Source organism: Vanessa atalanta, chromosome 10, assembly GCF_905147765.1.
Source record: "Vanessa atalanta chromosome 10, ilVanAtal1.2, whole genome shotgun sequence".
Taxonomy (NCBI): Eukaryota; Metazoa; Arthropoda; class Insecta; order Lepidoptera; family Nymphalidae; genus Vanessa; species Vanessa atalanta.
Window position 1 is genome coordinate 4,574,162 of NC_061880.1, and position 22,981 is coordinate 4,597,142.

Consider the following 22,981-nt stretch of genomic DNA (forward strand, 5'->3'; position numbering starts at 1 on the left):
AGACGAGCAAATGGGTCACCGAATTGTCGCTCTGACCTTCGCACATACACTGACATTGTAAGAATTTTTAACCACTTATTACATTGTTAATGAACCTCCACCACGAGATCTAAGATATATGGTTCCGTGGTGTATAATTACACTGACTCATCATTCAAACATTTTTAATAATATAATATGGTCGTCTGGTCGCCTATTGGAATTTAAAATTCTATTGCATTAACAATATTAATACTTGTGATGCATTACTATGTGAGGTAATTACTAATCATTCATTATCTTAAAATGAATTTAGAATGTTTTTGTTTATTATTTTAATCTACTGCAAAAGACATGCATACGACTTACTTTCTTACATCTACACTTTTAAACACATTTATGCATACTTACGTTATCAATGTATTGTATTATTTTTTAAACTTAGTATGAAACATTAATCAAAGAAAAATGTACAAGTTTTTTTTGTTAACATTGATATTGTTATTTTTATTGCTTTTTATTGCAACCTACAGTGAGCATTAAAAAGTTCATACAATAAAAAAATCGTAAAAGTCGAAGACGAATTGTCAATATTTGTAGCAAGTTCCAAGGGGCATTGAACTTAGGCGAAATAAGATGATGTGTTTTGTTGATTTGATTTTTAAAATATTGCGGTTTGATATAATGACAAGCACGTTATAAATCATTATACTCGTATAAGGAAAAGAATATAGGACTAAAGTTAAACGCGATGGAAATCTGTTTTTAAATACTAAATTCCTTAAAAAAAGACTAACTGACCAGTTATGTGAAAATTGATAAAAGCATTTGCTTGAGAAGTTTGCCAGATAAACGGAGAAAAAAATTAATTCCACAATTAGCGCGTAATCAAATTTCGTAAATGTTAACCATCATTTTTATTAATAAATTTATAGGATACACCCATTTTAATATTTTAACCTGTTTCAATTAATATTATTCATGAAAAAATGACGAGCGACAGACCTAAAGAGAAATTGATGACATTTACGTAATTTTTAATAGCAATGCATAATCCTTTAAAAGCGAACGCAATAAATATTGTATAGTTCACGTAATCGAAGATTTAAGCTATGGTCATACCGAGGCTGGGAAGTGAAAATGGATTGTAATAAATTTAAAGACAACAAAAGTCAAAGAGGTTAACCCGTGAAATTTCTCACGTAGATTGCTCAACAGTAAAGCTCTGCACACGCTAGTCTTGTCATATCGTTTCGTTTGGTAATTTTAATAAATTGGAGAAATTTACGTAGCTTTACCTCCCATACATACATATTTCTAAACTAAATGTTTTGTTTTCAATAACTTAAAACAAATTAAACTAGATATTGTTTTACGATCATTAGGTACAGACATGTTCACAATTCCTTTAATTTTATTTACATACATGATAAAGACATATTTTTAATAATTTTGGCTCTAGTTAATATAAAGTATAAAAATCGTAAAAATATATGCGCAGCACTTAAAAAATCCTCGGATGTGAATATTTCCGTTCTAAAATGACAATTTAAACAATGCTATTGAAAAACTAACCAGTTCTGAGCATTAGCGTGAACCTTGGCTTCTATTGTTGAGGTCTACAGTTGGAGCAATTAGGCAATTTAGGATTAAAACCTTGGATAGAGAAAATCAACTCTATAATCAGGATGTACGGAACGTTGAGTTAGCGTACCTATAAATTCAAGGAGTGAAACAGATTCTAAGCGTAAACAATAACAAATAAAAAACGTAAGGTTAAGAAAAAAAAATAAAAATATAGATTAGTATTATAAACAACATATATCACTAAGTAAAATCGGAAATTAAATCAACTAAATATTTACATAAAAGTTGTACAATTCCTTACCGCTGACAATGATCTTATTAATTATTATATTACTAGAAGTTACGTCCTCGATTTGGTTTTCAGTAGCATACATTTTTTTTTTAAATATGACATTATATTTTTAGTTCATTAATAATTATCGCAGGGATATATATTTTTCATAGCGCTTGTTGGTGTTACTTCGGTATATCAATTTTAATTAAATTTTGTCTGAAGTATGTGGTATAAGTAGGTCATTATCAATAATAGCGTTGACTGTTTCGTTTGAAATTACCCGTAAACTTTTATCGCAACCGTTTCGAACTGCGAACTCTCTTGCAAAATTTTTTTGCAATCATCCAAGTATTCCTTTCTTTTTAAAGAATACCAGTTCAAGTTCATATCACGGTCCATTTAATGAACGATGTGTAATGTTATGTTAATTGTAATTAATACTTATTAAACATTGCGATTCGTATTACTAATAGCGGAATTCAGCGATTCTACTTTCGCTTGTGTTTTTATTTCAAAATTATAAATTATTGAGAGAAAAAAAAATGTCTTTACTAATGATTACTTTTTTATTATTTTTAATTAGATACATTATGAATTAAACTAATTAAAAAAAAAGATTATTATAATATTTGCGACAGTTTTTGTAAATAATCACGTACCATCGATCCTTGGAGTCCGATTCAAGTCTCCTGTAGGAACAGCATAAGTTGCAGAAACCAAAAGAAACAGGACAGCAATCCTTACACATACACCCATTTTTGAGTTTGCAAGTTTTTTGTTTATTTTTATTGATATCACGATAAGACGCAACTATTTCCCGTTTACGGCCGGTTACATTTGCGTCGGAACGTTAACTGCCTTCTACGTACTGTCAACAACTGAAGTCAACCGAACAAAACTGGTAGACTTTCTATCAGCTGTGCGCATGCGCAATCGACTGCGCCCGCATGCGCGTGTGCTCACTGCTCACGGTTTACGCTTTGTCCTCAGTATACTTTGTTGCATTTCGGCGTCCCGACATTGAATAAATTGACACGGTTATAACAATCTTAATTGTTTTAATTTTAACAATATATCTAATAATTTTCTCAAGAATTTCTACAGACATTTTTTAATTAATTGCTAAAGTCGTCATATTCTGTTTATTTTATCCGAAACAAAATATTGGTGATTTGTAAAATAAACATTATTATTAAAAAAAAAAAATATTTCATATTTGAAAAAGTCACCTATATTTTTTTGCATAGTGCAGTTTTTAAAAGATCAACAATGAAGTATCTTTTACACACACAGAAAAAAATATTTAGCTAAAACAAATCATCAAGCTAAATTTTATTTAGTGTTTAATGTTAGTAAATCTGCCAAACCGCAATGGTAAGTATCCCAAATGTCTGATGGTAAATACTGGTACAATGGTGCGCTTAATCTTCGAATATTTCTCCACAACACGAGACTTATCTCCTTTGTGTCATTTGCAATGTACTGGTATTACAAGGAAGATCAGACTAGTGATAATGATTTTGAAACCTATTTACTTTACATATACTATGTTAATATTAGGTGCTAGGTAAATTTTATTACAAAATTAAACTCTTTCCCAGCCATAAACTTATACGACTACCTAAAAGTCATAGCATAAGTATTATTATTATTTACTCATTAAAAATAAAAATAAAAATTTATGAAACCTATAATTTGATGACTACGCATACTTGATACGGCAATATTAATTAATTTGCGTTTAAGTATTGAAGTATTTAGAACTAAAAGGTTATATGTAAAAGGTAATTTTTTTTGGGTTAATATTTAATTGGAACTCAGGAAATGACATACTAAAAAACTAACTTATACCCTTTTAGTTCTAATCAATGAAATTTTGTACTTACATTTTGTGGTTTACCGCAATTAACATTTACATTACATTTACATTAACTGTGCGTATCAAACTATAAAATCGTTAATTTGATGTTTATCTCGTTTTAATCGTTTATTGAAGCATAGCACTAGAAATTATAATTAATTGAACTACGCTGAAAACTGGAAAGTTTGCGATTCAGGAAGCCACATTGACTAACTTCAAAATATAAAACCTATTTTTCGAATTAAAAAAAAAAAACAAAACTCTATGCCTTGTTAAATATGTCACCTTGGCAGCCACTTTAGTCCCATTATCTTTTTATATCGATTTCTCATTTGATTGCATCGAGTTTATGATTTAACAAATTGGTCATTTATTACCAATCCGTTTAGAAAACTATGAAATTTCAATAATCAAGGACGCTTTGCCATTTTAATCGCTATTCGGTATCTATCGCTCTTAAACCGAGACTAGGTTGTTATTAGCGTGCATAAGAAACTCAGAAAGAAACGTCATTAACCCGATTTTCATGGGTAACTGGTCGATGAATAGTAATTTTGTGAAGTAATTCTAGTAAACAATGTGTGTAGAATGCTTTTGTTTTTAATACTAGTAAACTATTGATAGTATGTAGTATTAACTCTTGCGATCAATAATATCGTAATATTATTTAATTCTTGTTTTTAGATTGGCTATAAACATACAGATACCATTTTCTAAGTGGACGCGTAAGATAAAAACCGTCTGTTTCGATTTTTGAAAAATGATTTTACCAACCTTAACGCCTTAACCTTAACCTTAAGAAGAAAATCATTACCAATCTAATTTAAATTTCAACATGTTCATAGATTATAAACCGAAACTAAAAAAAAAATAGTTTAAATCGATCAAAATAATGCTTAATATATATAATGCATATCGGAATTGGTTCTTGGCACAACAAAACTTTAATATCAATTTTTTATGATCTTGATGCCGTAAGTTATAAAGAAAAATATTTTTTTATGGGTACGTAGTGTAATAAGATAAGGAATTATGTAGCGCAATAGATAGTTTTAAATTTTGCATCATATGATATTTTAACACGGACAAAAAAACCTAATTTGTAATTAATAACAATCACGTTAGCCGGCGTTGGTGCACGGCTTGCATCACAGTCATTGTCGACGGAAGCCGTTTGACGAAACGCAACTCGTGAACTATGAAGGCCAGACGATCCGATTCACATTGTTTCTTATTCTCTAACAGAATATAGATTTTTCTATTTTTCATTCAGCAGGATGAGTCTCTTGGTTTATTTCGTTGTTACTTAAAAGAGAAAGGGAGTCGGTAACTGGTCATCATGGTTGTAGAATTTTAAATGTTGTCATTAGTGAATGTGTTATGTAAATATCCATAGGTACAGTAAGTTATTTGTATAATTTTAATATTCTAAATACTCAGAATTTCTTTATACTTACATTATAAATTAAATTATATGTCTTAATTGTTTTTTCATAGTGATATAAATCTTTACAATCGTTCGTGCCTTTTATGTATCTTTCGTTTGTTCTAATTAATTATAATAGTCTTTTAGGCGAAAATATACCATCTGAAGATAATTGGCATAGTATATTTTTCAATAATTACTACATTTCAAAACAAAAAAATGAAATAAATATTTTAAATTATATTAATGGCTATCGATATTAGTCACTCAAAATTATTATGTCAAAAACTATGTATGACAAAAATAATACTATCTGTTAAAGCATTTTTTTATTTAATAAATAAGTTGTAGAGGATTATCGGAAAAATGGAATCATTGGTAAAATCCCAGGACGATTCCATATAATTGGAATAAAATGAAAGTTTTTACAATCGTCAGTGCTATTTATGATCATTGTATAAATCTAGCTTATCAAGCTTAGGTAAGTCACGAATGATCATCACTTCATGAGCGTTGAATGGCTGATATTAACGTTAGGGTCTAGACGGATACACTAACTGGCTGACAAAGCCAATCAGATTAAAAGTGTTCTGAGTATATCGTTTCTAGTCAAAATATACTTTATTCTAGCAGGCTCTTCTGAGTGCTATTGAATACTTATTTTATATGATTAAATTTAAAGCTATCATAAGTTCGACATGTGGATTCTACTGCGAGGAACAGGCAAGAAACTTAGTTATCTATAAGTTGAATCATATCAGAATTTCGAAGTGTCCTTAAAATAGCTCGGACGATAACGAACAATTTTTAAGATCCCAATGTTCCGGTCTTTTATAATCGTCCTAGTATATTTGAAATGCTCAGATTTTTCCTACATCATAAACTAAATTTAAAGTAGCAGTATTTATCCAGTGCTTTTCTCGTAAACACTTCTAAAACAAGCACATTGCTTAACTATATTTTCTTGAAATAGGGGAACGATACATTTAAAAAACAAATCCTTAAAAAATGCTAGCATTCATAAAAAATAAATAATATAATATAGGTACTGCAGTGAGATGGAATCTCTAAAATAGGTAGTGGTAAGTAGTTGTATTATTTTAGTCAAACTCCAATGGCTAACAGGTCAGGTCAGCACTTGTTTCTTCTGCCAACGCAACATGAAAAAATAATTGAAATATCTTCAAAAATATACACCGTACCGTGCCAAATAATAATAACACAAATAAGAAGCTTTCTTCAATACTTGAATAATTAACTTGAATATATGAATAATTAACTTTAAGCGTTTTTATATTAACTGTCTGGTCAGTCTATCTTTACGCAACTTGCGGACGTTAAGGACTTAGAACATAACACGCTGGACCGGGGCCACGAAATCGGAAGGCAGTCAAAAGGTGTGGTAAGGTAAGTAGTCAGGTTCAATTAGTCAATTTCCTTTTACTTCAATACAATTATTATTATTCTTTATTATTTATACTTTTTAGTACAATACTAGAAAATAATATAGAAATGCTTAGAACTGATTGATATTCTGTAGAGCTGATCATACGGATAGTTAGCCATTCCATTCTACCTGGAAGAAGAACCGGCAAAAATCACACTAGTCACTCTTTTTCAACTTTTGAAATACAAAGCTATATATTTATATATTCATGAGTGTAATTGCTAATTGAACAGCCCCGTTTAGTAAAGTGGCGGTATTCCTACTCAATTATTATAAAATGGATCATAAAACTAAACTATAATTTTATGAACGCGATGATTTCAAATATATATATTTGTTTAAGGATCATATTATATGTTTCTAATAACAGACCTGCGATTTAGTTTATAGATTTCCACTTGTGAAATGTGTTAGAATCTAGGACTACCCAGTTTCTTATAAACAATAATTCCACGAACGATTTATCTTCATAGTTTTTTATGCTAACAATTACTACGCAAACACACAGTAGTTATAAAATTAATATCAATTTTAATTAAATAAATAGACATAACTAAGTAGTGGCATCTATCAATGAATAGCCTTCAAAGGTTCTAACAATTAAATTATATTACTTTTAAGCGACATCTAGTGTCGACTAGTAAAACTTCGTAACAAAATCATCTATTAATATTTCTGAGTTTTACTATTGAACGCTAGATGGCACTACACATTATTAATATTTATGTTAAAAACATTCAAATCTATTAAAATATGTTTATGTTTTATGTACCAATTTCTTATACTTTAAAAATTATAGGGTAAGTTTATGCATCAATTAATGAATAAAAAATTAAAGACAAAGAAAGCTTTTGTTTCTCAATTAATCAATGTTTATCACTTGATGAAAAAATCATTTATATATTTAATAAATAATAAAAAATCAATAGATACAATAAATAGAATGTGGTTTTAAAATTTCAAATCACTTTGAATTTCGAAGCGTTTTTTTTTAATTTCACTGCAGTAAGACAAATCACTAGAACTCTTAACTGGGTGATTTAAAATTCTATATGACATTAGGGGCTTATTAGACACAGTTGAAGGTAAAGTTAAAAATAATAAATTTGTTTAAAAAATATTTATTGCTTAGTTCTCAATTAATTTTCATTTGCAGTAACAAATTACAAATAATGTAAAGCTATGTACACAATGTCGATGACATTAACATGGTATCAGTTCGTTCGCTACAAACTAACGGCACAATTTCCATTCTAATCTAAATTATATAAATAAGCACCTTACATAAATAAGCTAAAAGTCTTTCTTTTCTAAAAAAGGCAATAATTGCCCACTAGTAATACTTACTGAGATTAAGAAAATTAAAATTTCATTTTAATACAGATCACAAAGCAATCGGAATAAATATTTGAATAGTCGAAATAAATAATAAGTAAGATCGAAGATATATTTACAAGGAAGTAAACAAAGAACTTAAGTACACGAAGTGTTGCAGAGGAACTTATTAAATACTCTCAATAAATTAATATTTACCAACTACAGAATACTAAATATCACAGAGAAAGTACCCATTACTTAATCAACGTTACGTTTCGTCAAGAAATTCATAATCCAACGTCTCATGTTAGAGAGCAAATAACTATCCTAACATTAAATAAGTACAAAAGCGACATACAGACACGGAATAAATTAAGTAACCAACACATTAAATATTTCGATTGTTTTTGAAACGTTTGTTGCCCAATTTCTCATTCATCTTCGCGTGGAAAACTGCGCATTTTCTATCGCTCTTCTTATTCATCGGACATCTGAATTCGGAATACCAGTTGTTTAATAAATTTCCGTATCCTCTGAATGCTATGTAGTCGTTTTTAAGGCACTGAGTTGCGTCAACTTTCTTATCCAAGGCGTCGAGTTTCATGCGGTTCTTGTCAAAGGGCGGTATCGGCATATTGACGGCGATCATATTTTCTTGTATTTCCGCAATGGTGCTGTACAACTTTTCCAACGTATCAGTGAGAAGCTTCTGTCGAACGACGATGTAGTTCGTGAAAGGATCGTCCGATAAATCCAGTTGCACGTTCAGTAAGAGTTTGAAGAGAACTTCGTATTCCTTCAGAGTTTTGTAGAGTTTCGGCATTAAGTACGTGAACTGTAACAAAGAGAAACAATTATTAGCATGTATAGTCATTACCATAAGCTTTATTCATTCTCACTGACGGCGTGAAGATATTTAAGTTAGAATTAATAAAGTATTTATATTGCGAATAGTTTGCGACGCGGCCAATTCGTGTCGAGGCTGTATAATCTATAAGTATTTGTGATTGTATAACTCGTATAACTATTCTCGTGACATTATTGAGGAACCATGTTATATTGCGTCGCGGTTGAAGATAACTCGTTACTATATAGAAGGTGCATACAAAATGAACTAAAGAGAAAAGCGTTTTAATTTCAAATGTACATATTAAAATAATCCTAATCGATTATAACATAATTCTCAGTGTTTATTCGATTCCAATAAATCCATTATTTCTTATTATATCATTCATTACATAATAAATAGTATTCTAAGAAAAACACATAAACAGAAGTGGTATAGTTTAGTTTAAACGACTAACTATTATACTCGCTGTATGAAAAAATAATATTTTAAAAATAATTGTAAAATTTCAATCAATAAATGGATGTGATTTTAGACATTTCGCTTTTAACACTTCATATGAATTCTGTTTAATTGAACTTTATGTACAAATGGCAGTTGGATGACGTAATTTTATACTATTTCACATGATTTATAGATAAGGAAGTAAATTGAAAATGTTTATTAGTATACCACTAATAACAAGCCTTTGTTGCAATCACTAAGTTTTAATAAGCAAACAATTGAACGGTAAACAATTTTATTATAAAACATTAATACGCCGGCTATCGTTCAATTAATCGGTTAATATTAAGCAGAAGAATTATAATAATAAAATCAAAAGGACAAGTAACTAATTAAATAGTAAAACTTAATAAGAAGCAACAAAAACCTAGTTAGTATTTAATTTTTATTTATCTCGTATGTTATAAGATGAATTTAAATACATTATTATTTTGTTTAAATAGTCTACGTGATATAAAAAAGGTTTACAACCTACGACAATAGAGTCGGTAGACATTGCTTTATAATGATGGATATATTTCAAGTAAATACTAGACAGGCCGGTTTGCCTTAAGCTGTACAACTATCATTTGATATTATTGTTTCTTTTTACTGTAATACAATATATATTTCTATTTAAACTTATGTGAATCAACTGTTTATATACAAATATTATTATTCAAACTTCTCATATAAGTAAAGCAAAATATTCTAAAGCGATTAAATACTTTGCACATTAAATGACAAATACATATACATGTATTTGTCATTTAATTTTGTACAAATAAACAACACCAAATGATGTATTAATTATTATAAATTCATTTAATGCTTCCTTTTATTAATTTATATTTTTATTTGTCTACACTGAAGTATTGACATGTTATAACTAATTGTAAACATAGCGCCGTGATAATGTATGTATGTAATATAAAAATATCACCAATCAATTAATTTAATGCAAAAAAATAACCCAGTTCCAATGATCGTCAATTAAATTGTTGTTAAGAAAAATGTAATTTTCCGCTTTAAAATGTAATCCTATAATTTCGATTTGGTAAACGTTTATTGCAAATAGTTTACCTTATTGAGAGATTAGGTCATCGACTGAAAATTGAGTAATACGTTTGAGTAATGTTTCAGGAAAACACTACACGGTTCCATTGAATGAATGATAGTTAACTCATTCATATTCCGGGAATGGTGTGGCGCCATTCGTATAAACGATTAACGTAAATCATATCTGGCTAATTCCCCTGAAATAATCATGAATGAACCTGACTCACGTCGAGTACTACAATTGTGACGTATTGCGACTCGTCCTCAACTATAATTACTATTGTTATCCTTCCGTTACTTCAAAATTGTCAAGTGGATCGCAACTTTGTTTTAAAGGTATTTAACATGTTTTGCATTGTCTATTATTCATCCGTGTGAAAATATTTATTTATAATCAAATAAAACTGTTAAATGCAATGCAACGTTCAACAATTAAACAAAGCATAACTTTAACATGTTAAAGGTTTTCGCACAAGATTATGCAAATAGAGAAATGAGCAGACGCAGTTGCTGCGTCAATATGGAGATAAAGTTCGCTAATCCATTAAACAATTGGCTCTAAAATCAACCGTAAGCACTCGAAGTGTCGTAAAATCAGTTCGCTTAGAGCATTGCATCCAATCCATTGTAAGGGAGCGACGGAGAACGACGATAATAAAAGCGCCGGGGTCTGTGTGCAAATATGGCGCGTTATTAAAGCTAAGACCCCGACAATAAGCCGTACTTCAGCCTTAAAGAGCCAAGTCTAACCTGAGGAACGTGTTGGAGACAAACGCAGCGCACCGGAATCGTAAGTTCGAATTCGTCTCACTCGGACAAATAATGTGTTTTTAACATTTCGTGTTGTTTTGTTAAATCGTAAATACTGAACAAACACTAACACTACGGAGCGATCGCTTAAGCGCTTGTCAGCGTGAAAGCGTCTTGAGGTAACACCTGTGGAATGTCTTTCCTAAAGTTTTTTTTCAGACTGTTAAGTCTTTTTTAACGCTGTATGAAACTGTTCATAGCTTAAATAAATATCCTAGATGTTGCGTAAAGGTAAAATTATAATTTATATTATTAATGAATGTGTCCTTTTATTTTAAAACTATAATAGTAGTTCATTTTAGTAGCATATGTATGTATTATTAAACTATAACTATTTCGAGCAAAATAAATGAAATATTGGAAAATAAATATTAAAACGACATTAACAGTACATCCATACAATACTTTAGTAGGGCTCACTGTTTTAACATCTCATTTAAGCGGTATTTAATTTTTAAATTGTTCGTAAGTCAACTAAGGCCGAGCGAAGCTGAGATCACTTGAATTCTAACGCTTTCCTTTGCCCAAAGTTAAATATTTGAATTTCTTAAGTGGGCATGCATTGACGAACTGTCGAAACATACACAAGAAATATTAAATATTCATTGACATGGATACTGAGCGACTCTACACTCGCGTGTTAGAAAATAATTTTGTCGCCGGCGTGCGAGGCGGAGGGCCCTCTCGCCCCCACTGGAAGGACATCGGAAAGCCAATGTTTACATATTTATTGTCTCGGTTCGCCCTCAACTTTGTGTACTAATTAGTGACTGTCCAATATGAATACGTAATGGAAAGTCTCGCGGTCCAGATGTGTGTTCGGCAAATAATAAAAGCTTTGAAAGATCCGTTACGAAGCACTTATGGATTTTGTATTTTGAGAGCGGAGGTGGTTTGTATAATCTCACGTTGAAACGATCGAATTAACGCCATTAAATGTTAAGTATACGCAAACAATGTCGAATTGCTGTAACGCTGCTATTATTTCTAATACTATTTGACGATAAATATGTTTGACATATAGATAATAGAATTCTATTAGAAACGTATATTTATAAAAATGTTTCATAATATTGTATGAGTGTTCGATTTTGCAAATAATAACTCGTGAAGCCATTTGGCCAACTGAATGCGGCTTAACCGTTCATTTAAGATCGCGTGCGCACAACGGAATCTGTCGGTGTCCATCTATGCAAATTTCCTCGAAACATTTAACTGGACCCTTGGTTTGCTTCGCTCCCACAGCGACTAAACAAAAGCCGGACTCGCCTCAACTTTTTTCAACATATTCTTTTTCTTATTAATATTTACAAAGCGACTGGACACATATTTGAGATAATCTTTTGTGCTTATGAGCCTGCAGTGAATTATTTTAGCACATAATTACTCTTCTTTTAAAGTTTTACTTACTCACATTTTATGAATAGCCACAAATATTTCACGCCTACCTATTGCTTCATACAAAATATATATATCAACGGGCCTAATGGAGCGATATTGATCGAACGGGATACTAATAACGGTATACAAAATGCTTAAAACCAAACAATTTGCAAACAAAATGCGGCGTGGAAATTAAGGCTTTTAGTTATTGCCCTTAAGTACAATGTGAAGTAAATAAACAGGGTACAAAGGCTGGCCACATGTAATTTGGCTCGATGAAACCTCATTTAAGTTGCAACGGTGAGCCTCGAGCACGGCTAATGTACACGGGGATTCTTTGTCTTAAATAAAGCAAAAATAAATTAAAATAACGTAAAAACACTGAACGGGTAACAAAAAAAGTGATGGGCTGGACCACCACACCCTCGAGACGCGAAATGATCGGCTACAGTAATTACACTGTCAGACTGTTTAAGCCAACATCAAATATTAAAGGCGCCTTCAAATCACAAGTCAACCGAAATGATCAGTCAACACGAAAGCAATCTAACGACCGTTTATAAATTAATAATTTGGGATTCAATAGACCTTATATCAATATGTTGATATCAATATTAGCACATTTACCTTTCGTTCTGTGATAGATTTTCCGACTTTTCGCGATGTTCTGTAATCGTGAAAGTGGATGTCGACGAAGTTGACCGCCGGCAACCAACTGGGCATCCCATCCCTGTACTCTCGCGTCTCGTTCAAGACTTTCCGATCTTGATCGAAGAATCTTTTTGTGTTGCGTAATTTATGCTTTATCTTTCTTGTAGCGTTCTTGAATTGTTCAGTACTTGGATTTTTTGGCCGTTTCATTGTCTCGTCTTTGGTGAGTTGGGCCATGTCTGGTCGTCTTTGGTGCCTTCTCCTATGCTCCACTGAACGAGCCTCCGCTGGCGTTAGACACATTGCAATGATTATGACTACTGATACAGCTACCAAAAGCCTTTTGAAAAAACCTGAAACAAAAATATATACGTTTAATGACAATCGTCAGTCAATAGCTATGCTAAAATATTATTTATACATAATATAGGAAAGGATGTTAATTATAATTTGTAAGGTTCACGCAAGCGACATTGCATTCCGATACACGGGTGGGAGACATTAGAGGAGTCACATAAAAAATAATAAGCTTCATGATTAAACGCAGTAAACGCACTTCTACGACGTTCATATTAGGTGCATAAAGCTTGTACAATCTTCATCTTCAGACTACTTTCCCGACGACCATTAGCCTCGGGTTGGGTTCCGCACGTGATTTTTTTGATCAAATTCGTCTTGAGTGGACCAGTTTTTTGTAGTCGAAAAACGTGAATTTTGAGTATGTTTTTATGGTCATCAAATCTTCGAGTCACTATTGTGCAGAAATCATATATGTTTCCACTTCAATTTATCGTTGCGCTGTTATTGAAGGTTTTGATGTTTGCGCCTGGGCCATAAAACATATTTTATGTTCGGACAGAGTCGCAATTCTGTACAGCGACGATGTCGAACTTTTAAAAGAGAAACACCACCGACTTAGCAATGTCGTTCTTTGTCCGACTCAAGTGCTAAAACGTAGAAAGTTACACTTTTACACAGTAAATTTATATGTCTCTTCATTTTATATAAAGAATAATAATTTTCATATTATTGTAAATAGGAAAATCACTAGAAAACGATATAGTTCAGAAATTATCCTTTATTTAGCATTAAATGCTAATCAAAAATAAACAATGTTTATTACAGGAACTGCAATTACCTATGTTACGTCAAACGAGGATAAGCCGAGGTTTATGGTCAGTGAATCATTAGGTCAATCCGTGTCGTTGACAATTCAATGTATGTTAAGTAAATACGGCTTTACTTGTACAGATAAAAATTGGACTCGTATGAAATGTTGGTAAGCTGTTAAGTGACAAAGTTTTAATGTTGGACGTTTTTTACTCTGTAACCATTGTTTGTGATCACTGACTTAAATATCTATATTGGATGTATTGTCGAGATCAAACAATGCTTACGTATTTTACCACGAAATCCAAGTACTGTAGGCTATATTATTCGCTATGGGATTTCCCCGTTATTTATCATTTAACATATAAAACTGATTGTGGATTAACTTAAAACGAACGTTAAAGTTAACATTAATTTTATGATTGTAATAATGTTGATCTGTATAAAAACTACATAAGAATCCAATAATGAACCGAGTTTAATCGAATAAAATAATTAGCAGCGTCCAAAAAGTATGTGAGGTAATCAATCGAGTTTGGAAGGTACTGCGGGCAGTATCGGATGTCATCGGATGAGTTTCAGTGAATCCCTTTGATTGAGAGCCGACGTTATGTTGAACATTCCCACACGATTCGCTGGCTAGGCTATATCGATTCTTTCTCAATTCGTATTGTTTGATTCCAAAAAAGTTCATGAAACGAATTGGCGCGCCGATTTTAAGAATAACATTCAATTATGTTTAATGTTTTGACAGCGTTTTTGGTGTGAGCTTTAAGTGGTATATCATTTCAACGCACGGCTTAAAATCGATAGTTTTTTTTTTGCATTAAGTAATTAAAAATTTAATACTTACTTTTGAGTATATTATATATATATTTATACAATTTTTTTTATTAAAATAAATAATAAGTTAAAATAATTGTCAATTTATTCTAATAAGATTTTTTGCTGAGTTGTTTATATTGTTTATATTGTTCTTGTAAATAATATATTTTCATCTACCTTCATATGTCAAACTCTTACGCTTAACATGTCATCGCACCGGTACCGCAAACGATTAACCGTTGTTTATTAATTTTATAACACAAATGTTAAATAAAAACAGTTGAACATCACACACCAGTTAAAAAGACATCCATGAACAACGCATTGATGTAGCTCCTTCGGGCAAGTCCATATTCATTTGGCGATCTAATCCCCGATTTTATAAACGTTTAAAATATCAAATAAATATCGAACTGAATGTAACACTTAATGAAAACACGTTGGACGCACTGTCACAGTTTGCAGGGTTTTCTGGATTCACGATATACAAAGTTTATTCGCACTTGGTTACGAAGGCTGGTTTGTAAGTGTCACCGCGAGGAGCGTGTGCGAGACCGGCGCGCGAGCAGTCGACGCACGTTGAATGAGCACCAAAATGCGGCACGGTACATGAAATAGCCGGTCAAACTATGCGAAAACCCTTACGCTCGCCGGAAAGCGAACTTCGACCCTCACGGAGACATCATTGAGTATTTTCATTTTTAATTTAAAATTATTAAATTTTATTTTATTTAAATATTATATTGCTAATATTCGATTTAATTATCTATTATCTTTTGGCGAAATATTGCGTATTTATAATAAGCAATTTCTGTAATATATTGCGAAGTTATTTAAAAAGATAAAAGAGAAAGTGACGCTCAACATATTAATAATGTTTTGTGGATTTATTTTAGTGTAATTTTATAGAATTAGAGGAACTGAACCGCTTTAAAACTTTCTTGATAGTTTTTACAAAATTTATTTTTTGCTACTGTACTTATTAAATCTAAAGTATAAATTATAAAAATTAAAAAAAAAAAAACAGATAGATTTCTATCTAATTCCAAACATATCAATTTCTCTCGAATTCATTATAAAAAGTTTCACATAATATTACGTCTCCATTCCATTCGCTTTCTACATCTTGTGCAAGTGAACAATTATTCGGTTAGACGTCGCGGTGATTCATCGATGAGTCTATCCTAAAGTGACTTTTATCGGGCGTTCGTCGCGACGGTACACGATCGCAAGTAGTAACCACGTGTTGGATACCAATATGAATATAATCGCTAAATACAATCGCGATAATGCTCTAATTTCAGAGTGATTGTTTCACATTTGTGTAATTTGGCATTTCATTTGTAAAGTTCGATATGCATACATACATAATTATAAATTGAAGGGATTAGTCGTCATCATCAGTAACCAAACATCTATATATAAATAATTTGATTAACATGTTGTGATAAATCATTCGGCTTATTTATAGTTACTGTAACGTCTTATGAGTTTATCGTAATATCTATTGCACGCCGATGACAGTTGTAATCAATGATCTCATTGAAGGGAAGTATGTGATTTATGTAAGCACAGTAACTCTTAAATACCCTTTTCAAATTATTATAAAACCAATATTTAACTTAAAGGTATACAATAAAAGTAACTTTCGTTTTCTTTTTAACGATGTCTGTCTTCGTGAACGAACAGCAAACACGACGCGAAAAAGAACCCAAGGACTAAACGTGAAGGCAAACTAAGTAAAAAATAAATAAAATAATGTATGGGAACGACGTTTGAGTCTGACACAGATAGTCGTACAGATTCACCTACGTAGCAACGAAGATTAACACTGTGTGCTGTGTAGAGCTGTGGGGCTACAATTGGTACGCGACACAAGGATATCTGTACAAAAAATCTTATAGATTTACTGGTTTACTGGTTATTTCTAAGACCATATTACACACCATATTATGCTCAACTGTGGTTTGTGGTGTAAACGTTTGAGTGAGCACCTCAAGTATTTACATTGACACGTTTTTTTGTCTCGTGGTTAACAAGGCGATGCCATTGTACTCGGCCGCTTATTGATAGTGTCAATAGAGGATTATATTCATGATTAATAACACTTCCCGTAAGATATGTCTTTGTATTTCGACGTCTGGAAGAAATGTAGTTCAATGTGGCACACGAGTCATAGTTTTTATCCGATTGTTTCATTTTTTTGCGCTCGCAGTATCGGAACATTAACGCTATTCAGAAGGCGTAATGAGACACGCAATTTATAATCAGATAAATTATAATGACAAATTGATTAATAATGAGCGAATTAAATCATTTTTTGTTCAGTTCGTGTAGGAGATTCCCAACGTGATTCCTTCTTATGACATGATGACACAGCTTTCGTCAATTAGTTGTTTTTATGTGAAAATGAGTTTGTAATTAGCTTAAGTAGAGGCTTTTCCGGTCGGCAATTGTGCTCTGGAGATTGCTCTAACTAATTTCGTTTTTGCTTCAGAGCCTTAAATATAGAATCGAAGACTCTCTTAAAGTAATAATGGTTAATTGCGAGACACGAATGCTTTTACTGAAAAACGAATACGTGTATTGAATATCGAGTATTTCAAACTTTAAGATATAGATATCTTTGTTTGTACGGCACTCGCTTGATATCAATTCAATTTCCAGCGAATAGGATGAGTTTATACTTTTACTTTTAAATAATTTTTATAACTCAAACAGTTTTTATAACTCAATGTACGTCACATTGAGTTATAAAAACTGTTCCGGCGATTGTCTTAGTAATGAGTCACGGATTTCCCAAATTTTCGCGAAGACACGTCACTGAAAAGCGTCTGAAAGCCTACAAGAGCGGTGTCGAGTCTCCGGTCAATTTTTTCTATTACTCATGTCTGATGGAATTTATTTTGAGTAATTTATCATATTAAATAGACATTATGTTATTATTTCGTTATGAACTATAATAGTTTACATAAATTTAATTTTGTTTGTTGTTGAAGTTATTCATACAACTTTCTATATTTAAATTACACATAAGTTACTGCCTTTAAGGCCTTCGTCAAATCAAATAGCATTACCAACATAGTTTCAGTTAATTTAGGTTTACCGTAAACCAAACACAGCTTCCGCGCCTTTCGCCTTACTATTGTTGTTCCCGCCACAATATAAATCACGGCTGAGCCGCGCACAATTCTAACTTACACTTTACCCTCAATGGCACAGACTATATAACTGTCAACATACGCTTAAGAAAATCTTACGGTCTGCCAGTATTTTAGTAAGAATAATCGCGGGCTGTGTACATTAAACAAAGTTTGCGGTGGGCAAGAAATTAAGGTTACATTTTGATGGCGCAGGGTTTAGCTAAGCATAGAACAACAATGGTAGGGAAGTATATGCTAAGCTTGTACATAATTTGTTACTTCATGTTGTAAAAAAAAGTTTAGTGCACTATCTATTACTAGGATATTTACACATTTACACATTTAGGTGTAAATGACTCGACTATACAAAACAAATTAGAAATTAGGTCATCGGGATTCACACTTAAAACTGTTATCAGTTGCTATGATGCAATAAATGTTATTATCCAAGCACAAATTTCCTCTTCATTTTCCTTTTGAAAGTAGCTAACACGAAAATTGGTTGTTTAATGAATAATGTAAATAATTAAACTTACTGTTTTTGTAAGATGTAGCCGATTGCCACGAGGAACATCCACTGCAACAGGTGCAACTATCGTTCATTGTTGTTTTTTGTTATCACAGATAATATTATAAATCTTTGGTATAAACGTCACGGGTCAATATCACTAAATTCACAAATATGTAAAAATATCACTGTCACATAAGTCTCAAAAAAATAAATAAGTTATCTATGGTCTAATTTAAAAAATGTACTGGCGGCTACCGCGTTCGGATCGCGTTTAGGGCTCGCTGGCGGTTATGTTCAGTTGGCCGCGTTACGTGTAATGTGTGTCCTGAACGGATTTCCACGGCTTTTATGTAGTTGGTCGGCGCTCCCGTGATAAAGGGTGCAAAAAACCGATTGTTTGCAGGAGGGCCCGCCATTACGTCACAGATTGGACGACGCGCGCGATCAGGACGTAAACGAGCACATGCTCTTACGCAATGCCTTGTTCAAATAAATAGCATGTGTTCCTTAGCCGGATCCTGAACTGGTGTGAAAATTCATTTTATCACTGTCTATTGAGACGGAATTTATAGATTTAGACAAATTCTATGCAAATCGGAAATAATTTAGTGAAAATGTTTATGAAGAAAAAAGTGAATGTGAAATACACAAATAAATGCAATGTAAGGTACCTATTTTTTTAATTTAATACGCACTAACTATGCTTTACGGAGACTTTAATTTAAATTTTAATATTTTACAAATTATCTTCATATTTTTGTTATGGCGTAACACCATAAATAGCTTTGGTGTTGACCAATACCACTTAAGACTGGATGCACTTAAAAAACATTGCAATCTTTATTATATGAATAAAATCAATTGTTGAAGGTCATGGTATAAACTGTTTAACGAAGTATAGTATTCTGGATCGAACCATTAGTAGAGTAACACAAACTCATAAACTGAAACATTCAAAACTAGCTCCTAGCTACACGCAGTAAAGATCAAAATAGTCTGAAAATAATTTACAGGTGTTATGGATTAAACGATGTGTTGAAGAACTTCAAACGATGTTCAAAATAAAACAAGGATACTTAGTAGAAACACTAGGCAAGACGTTTTGCAGAACATGGCCAATGCCGGAATAGATTATTTTTAAAATATAACATATTATTTTTTATCCTTTTCTTTCGCATGCTGTAAATGTGCAGTTAGTTTTTGATATATGGCAACATCGCGCCATTGTGGCGAAAAGGTCGTTCAAATTAAAAATAGAATTCAGCGAGTTAGCCCATTTGCAATTTCAGCGGGGGTGTTGCATCCTTCTTCCCGCCTCCAAGGGAGTCCGCCTCTCAATTTAATCCCGAAATAGTCTCGCTTGATTGGTCGCTCAATATAAGCCCTTCGCCTATTACATACAGCTAGTATTCTCGCTTAAGCTGTTTAGCAGATTTAGTGCTGTGAGAATCAGCATAAATTTCTATTTTTATGATCTATTTAAGTTTGAGTCTTGTACTAAAATGTAGCTGACTGTACCGTAACCTAACTTGCAGAACCTTTTTAAAGTATTATGAAGAAGACAAGTGTTTCGGTAAAATTGACTGTCATTATTGTAAATGAAAAAAAAAAAAAACATTTTTGTTATTATTTTTAACTTTTTCTTATTACCGATTCAAGCATTTGTGTTAAAAAAAAATTTAGTAATAAAAATAATTGCTTTCAAAAATTTTACTAGCCGGGCAGGGGGATTTTAAATTGTTGATTGTGTTACGTGACCAGATATAACCTATTTAGAAACGCACCGTGAGATTTCAGCGAACATCGTTTAACGTGATCCGGTGAAAACCCGGAGATGTGTCGACTCATTGTCTATGCAAATCCGCATTTCTGTATTATTGCTGTCATATCCGATTGTCTTGAGCTCATAGGTTTATGTCATTACGATTATCACGCAACGTAAAACTATGTGCGATGTTTGGAGAAAACGAAACGAATAAAAAAACGTGGCTACGACGCGTAGCGCAACTATTTCATACAAATAACTTGAAAATAATATTTAATTATTTTTTTAAATGACATTGTACCAGCAAAAAGTGTGATGTCATATATTACAGCATTAAGCACCTTGTAATGTCCTGAAATTTTATAAATGTATAAATGTAAACATTTTCCTTAACAAACGAATTTTTAGCCTTATAATAAAAGATAAAAGATTGTTTCGACTGTCGGCCAAAAATTCGTATCCATATTTGATTTATGATTCGACTTGATCGTTCAGTGATGGCGATGACTAATTTCGTCATATAGGCTTGTTCGCGGAACGTTCAAACTCTCAGGTACGCAATGTTAGAGGAAATGCCGTAACAGTCTCGTACACCAGACCAACTAAATCTAAGCCAAGTTTTGGCCACACAAAATTAGGTTATATGTTGTAAGTAATATATGTCCAATTAGAATAATAGGGTTTAGTAAAATACTACATTGCATAAAGTTGCTTAAAAAAATATGACGTGAAAAGGTTTGAATGTGATGCCGGAGTGATATTAGGTCATGGTTAAGCATTCAAAGGAATGTTTAAAATAAAATATGAATTTTAAATGGTGATTTGTTAAGAAGATTTGTTAAGAAGATTCACTCATTTTGTAGATACTATGAATAGACAGGTTCTGCTGAACCTCTTTTTCTAATACTTTTATATTTTAAAATATTTGCGCAGGTTCAGTGGCTTGATTTAATAATCTTAAATTTATAATTTTTATAAAATAAATTGTAATAAATTTAAAACTCATGAATAAACCAATACTAAAAGTGTTTTTCTGACCGGCATTATATGTAGACAAACGTTCAATATTTAATCCGTGTTGATTTTTATTATTATAAAATACTAATAAAATTTAATTAAGAAGTAATTATAAAACCTGTTTATTATACAATTAACAAACACTTGTCCGATAAAATGATATTACCTGATGAAACAGTGACAAAACATTATACAACAATTGAAACGAAGAGTGATTTGAATATAAATATTATATTTGTATCAATCGCAACACGATAAACGCTTTGTTCGGAACAAATCTTGCAAGAATCAGCGATTTTACCGGAAAAACTGGAAAGTTTTCTATTAATGTTATTTTTTTTGCGCGAATGGAAGCGATTTGAATACGGTGCATCGCACGCTCCCACGCTTGCCGCCGGCCTTGCTTAGGCGCATCTTAATCGGTACTGATTATTATGGTCTATGCACATACGATCGGCTCAGTTATAACCTTAATATATTTCAGGTAGCTTAATGATTTGAAATATTTTATTAATTGAATCTTTTTGTATTTTACGATATATGTATGTGTTTACTATTTTTATTTTATTTCAATTTTTTTATAGGACGAGTTGGGACAAGATCAGCAATTGGGTAAGACTGTACCAATCGAATTTTCGACTTATTCTTACACCTTTTTATTGTGCTCCAGGTAATACGAGCTAATAAAAATGCGTTTAGAGGACAACATATATATAAACAGTGGTCGAATCAGTCGGAAATTTGATCGGTACGATCTTACCCTATTGCTGATCTTGACCCAAGTCACCCTAATAAAAATACACAGCAAGGCATGTGTATACTTTTACACCTGACTGGATTTGACGCCTGAATCAATTTTGATACAAGAAGTAGGTGTGATTAGATCTTTATAATTGTTCTGAGCTCAGAGTCTAATTATAACTAATAAGTTCTCACTAAAGCAAACACATCCAAACTTTGTATTGCAGATGCCTACAGGATTTTCCGCAATGCCATAATTATAATACAAAGCATACCCATTTATGTTATTTTATTTATCACACGTAATTAAATTGAATTCATTCATAATTAAATTTTATTATTAATAAAATGTATGATAGAATATTTTTTGACACCACTATTAAATCCGTGAGATAAAATGAAACACATATTCTGTGTACAGTATGCGGTTTTGGAGATATTAACAAATATAAAAAAAGCGTATCCAATGAACGAATGAATGAATGAAATGTACATTAAATTAAAAAAGTAATAAGTACGAAACGAAGCTTTAAGTACAAATGAAAGGATCGATTGGATCTATACTAGTTGTCTTATTATATATAAATATAAACACGTGTTAAATATAAAAATTATCTGTGCAGAGTTTAAGAGGTGGGATAGTATGAATAATTCATATAATGATGGATGAATGGATGTTTTAAATACGACTATAAGTAGCAATTAAAAGATAAATAAAGGGGAGATTTCTGTGAATTATTAATAA

At 31.7% G+C, this 22,981-nt stretch overlaps 2 protein-coding genes across 3 annotated transcripts in view; both read right to left on the minus strand.

Annotated features, from left to right (window-relative positions):
- Nucleotides 1-2,731, minus strand: part of LOC125066890 — a 48,018-nt gene extending 45,287 nt beyond the window's left edge. Inside the window, exon 1 of the mRNA XM_047675202.1 lies at nt 2,500-2,731. Within this exon, the coding sequence (XP_047531158.1) occupies nt 2,500-2,596 (97 nt within the window). The 5' untranslated portion in view covers nt 2,597-2,731. The remainder of the gene's footprint in view (nt 1-2,499) is intronic.
- A 4,975-nt stretch (nt 2,732-7,706) lies between these two features.
- LOC125066891 lies at nt 7,707-18,863 on the minus strand. Of its 2 annotated transcripts, none has more exons than XM_047675203.1 (3): nt 18,739-18,863; nt 13,101-13,477; nt 7,707-8,726 (listed from the first exon to the last, which is right to left on the minus strand). In XM_047675203.1, exons 1-3 carry the CDS (start codon nt 18,803-18,805, stop codon nt 8,280-8,282), a joined length of 891 nt encoding a protein of 296 aa, XP_047531159.1. In that variant the 5' UTR covers nt 18,806-18,863; the 3' UTR covers nt 7,707-8,279. The 2 variants fall into 2 exon arrangements, with proteins under 2 accessions (XP_047531159.1, XP_047531160.1); XM_047675204.1 differs by lacking the exon at nt 18,739-18,863 and adding an exon at nt 15,355-15,632.
- Nucleotides 18,864-22,981: the final 4,118 nt, after the last annotated feature.

Bases quoted from the DNA above. Each gene is read 5' to 3' on its own strand.
- LOC125066891 (XM_047675203.1), bottom strand. From the start codon at position 18,805: ATGAACGATAGTTGCACCTGTTGCAGTGGATGTTCCTCGTGGCAATCG. The intron at 13,478-18,738 runs GTAAGTTTAATT...TTTTTGTTTCAG, and splicing joins GGCTACATCTTACAAAAACA to GTTTTTTCAAAAGGCTTTTG. The intron at 8,727-13,100 runs GTAAATGTGCTA...TCTTTGTTACAG, and splicing joins AATCTATCACAGAACGAAAG to TTCACGTACTTAATGCCGAA.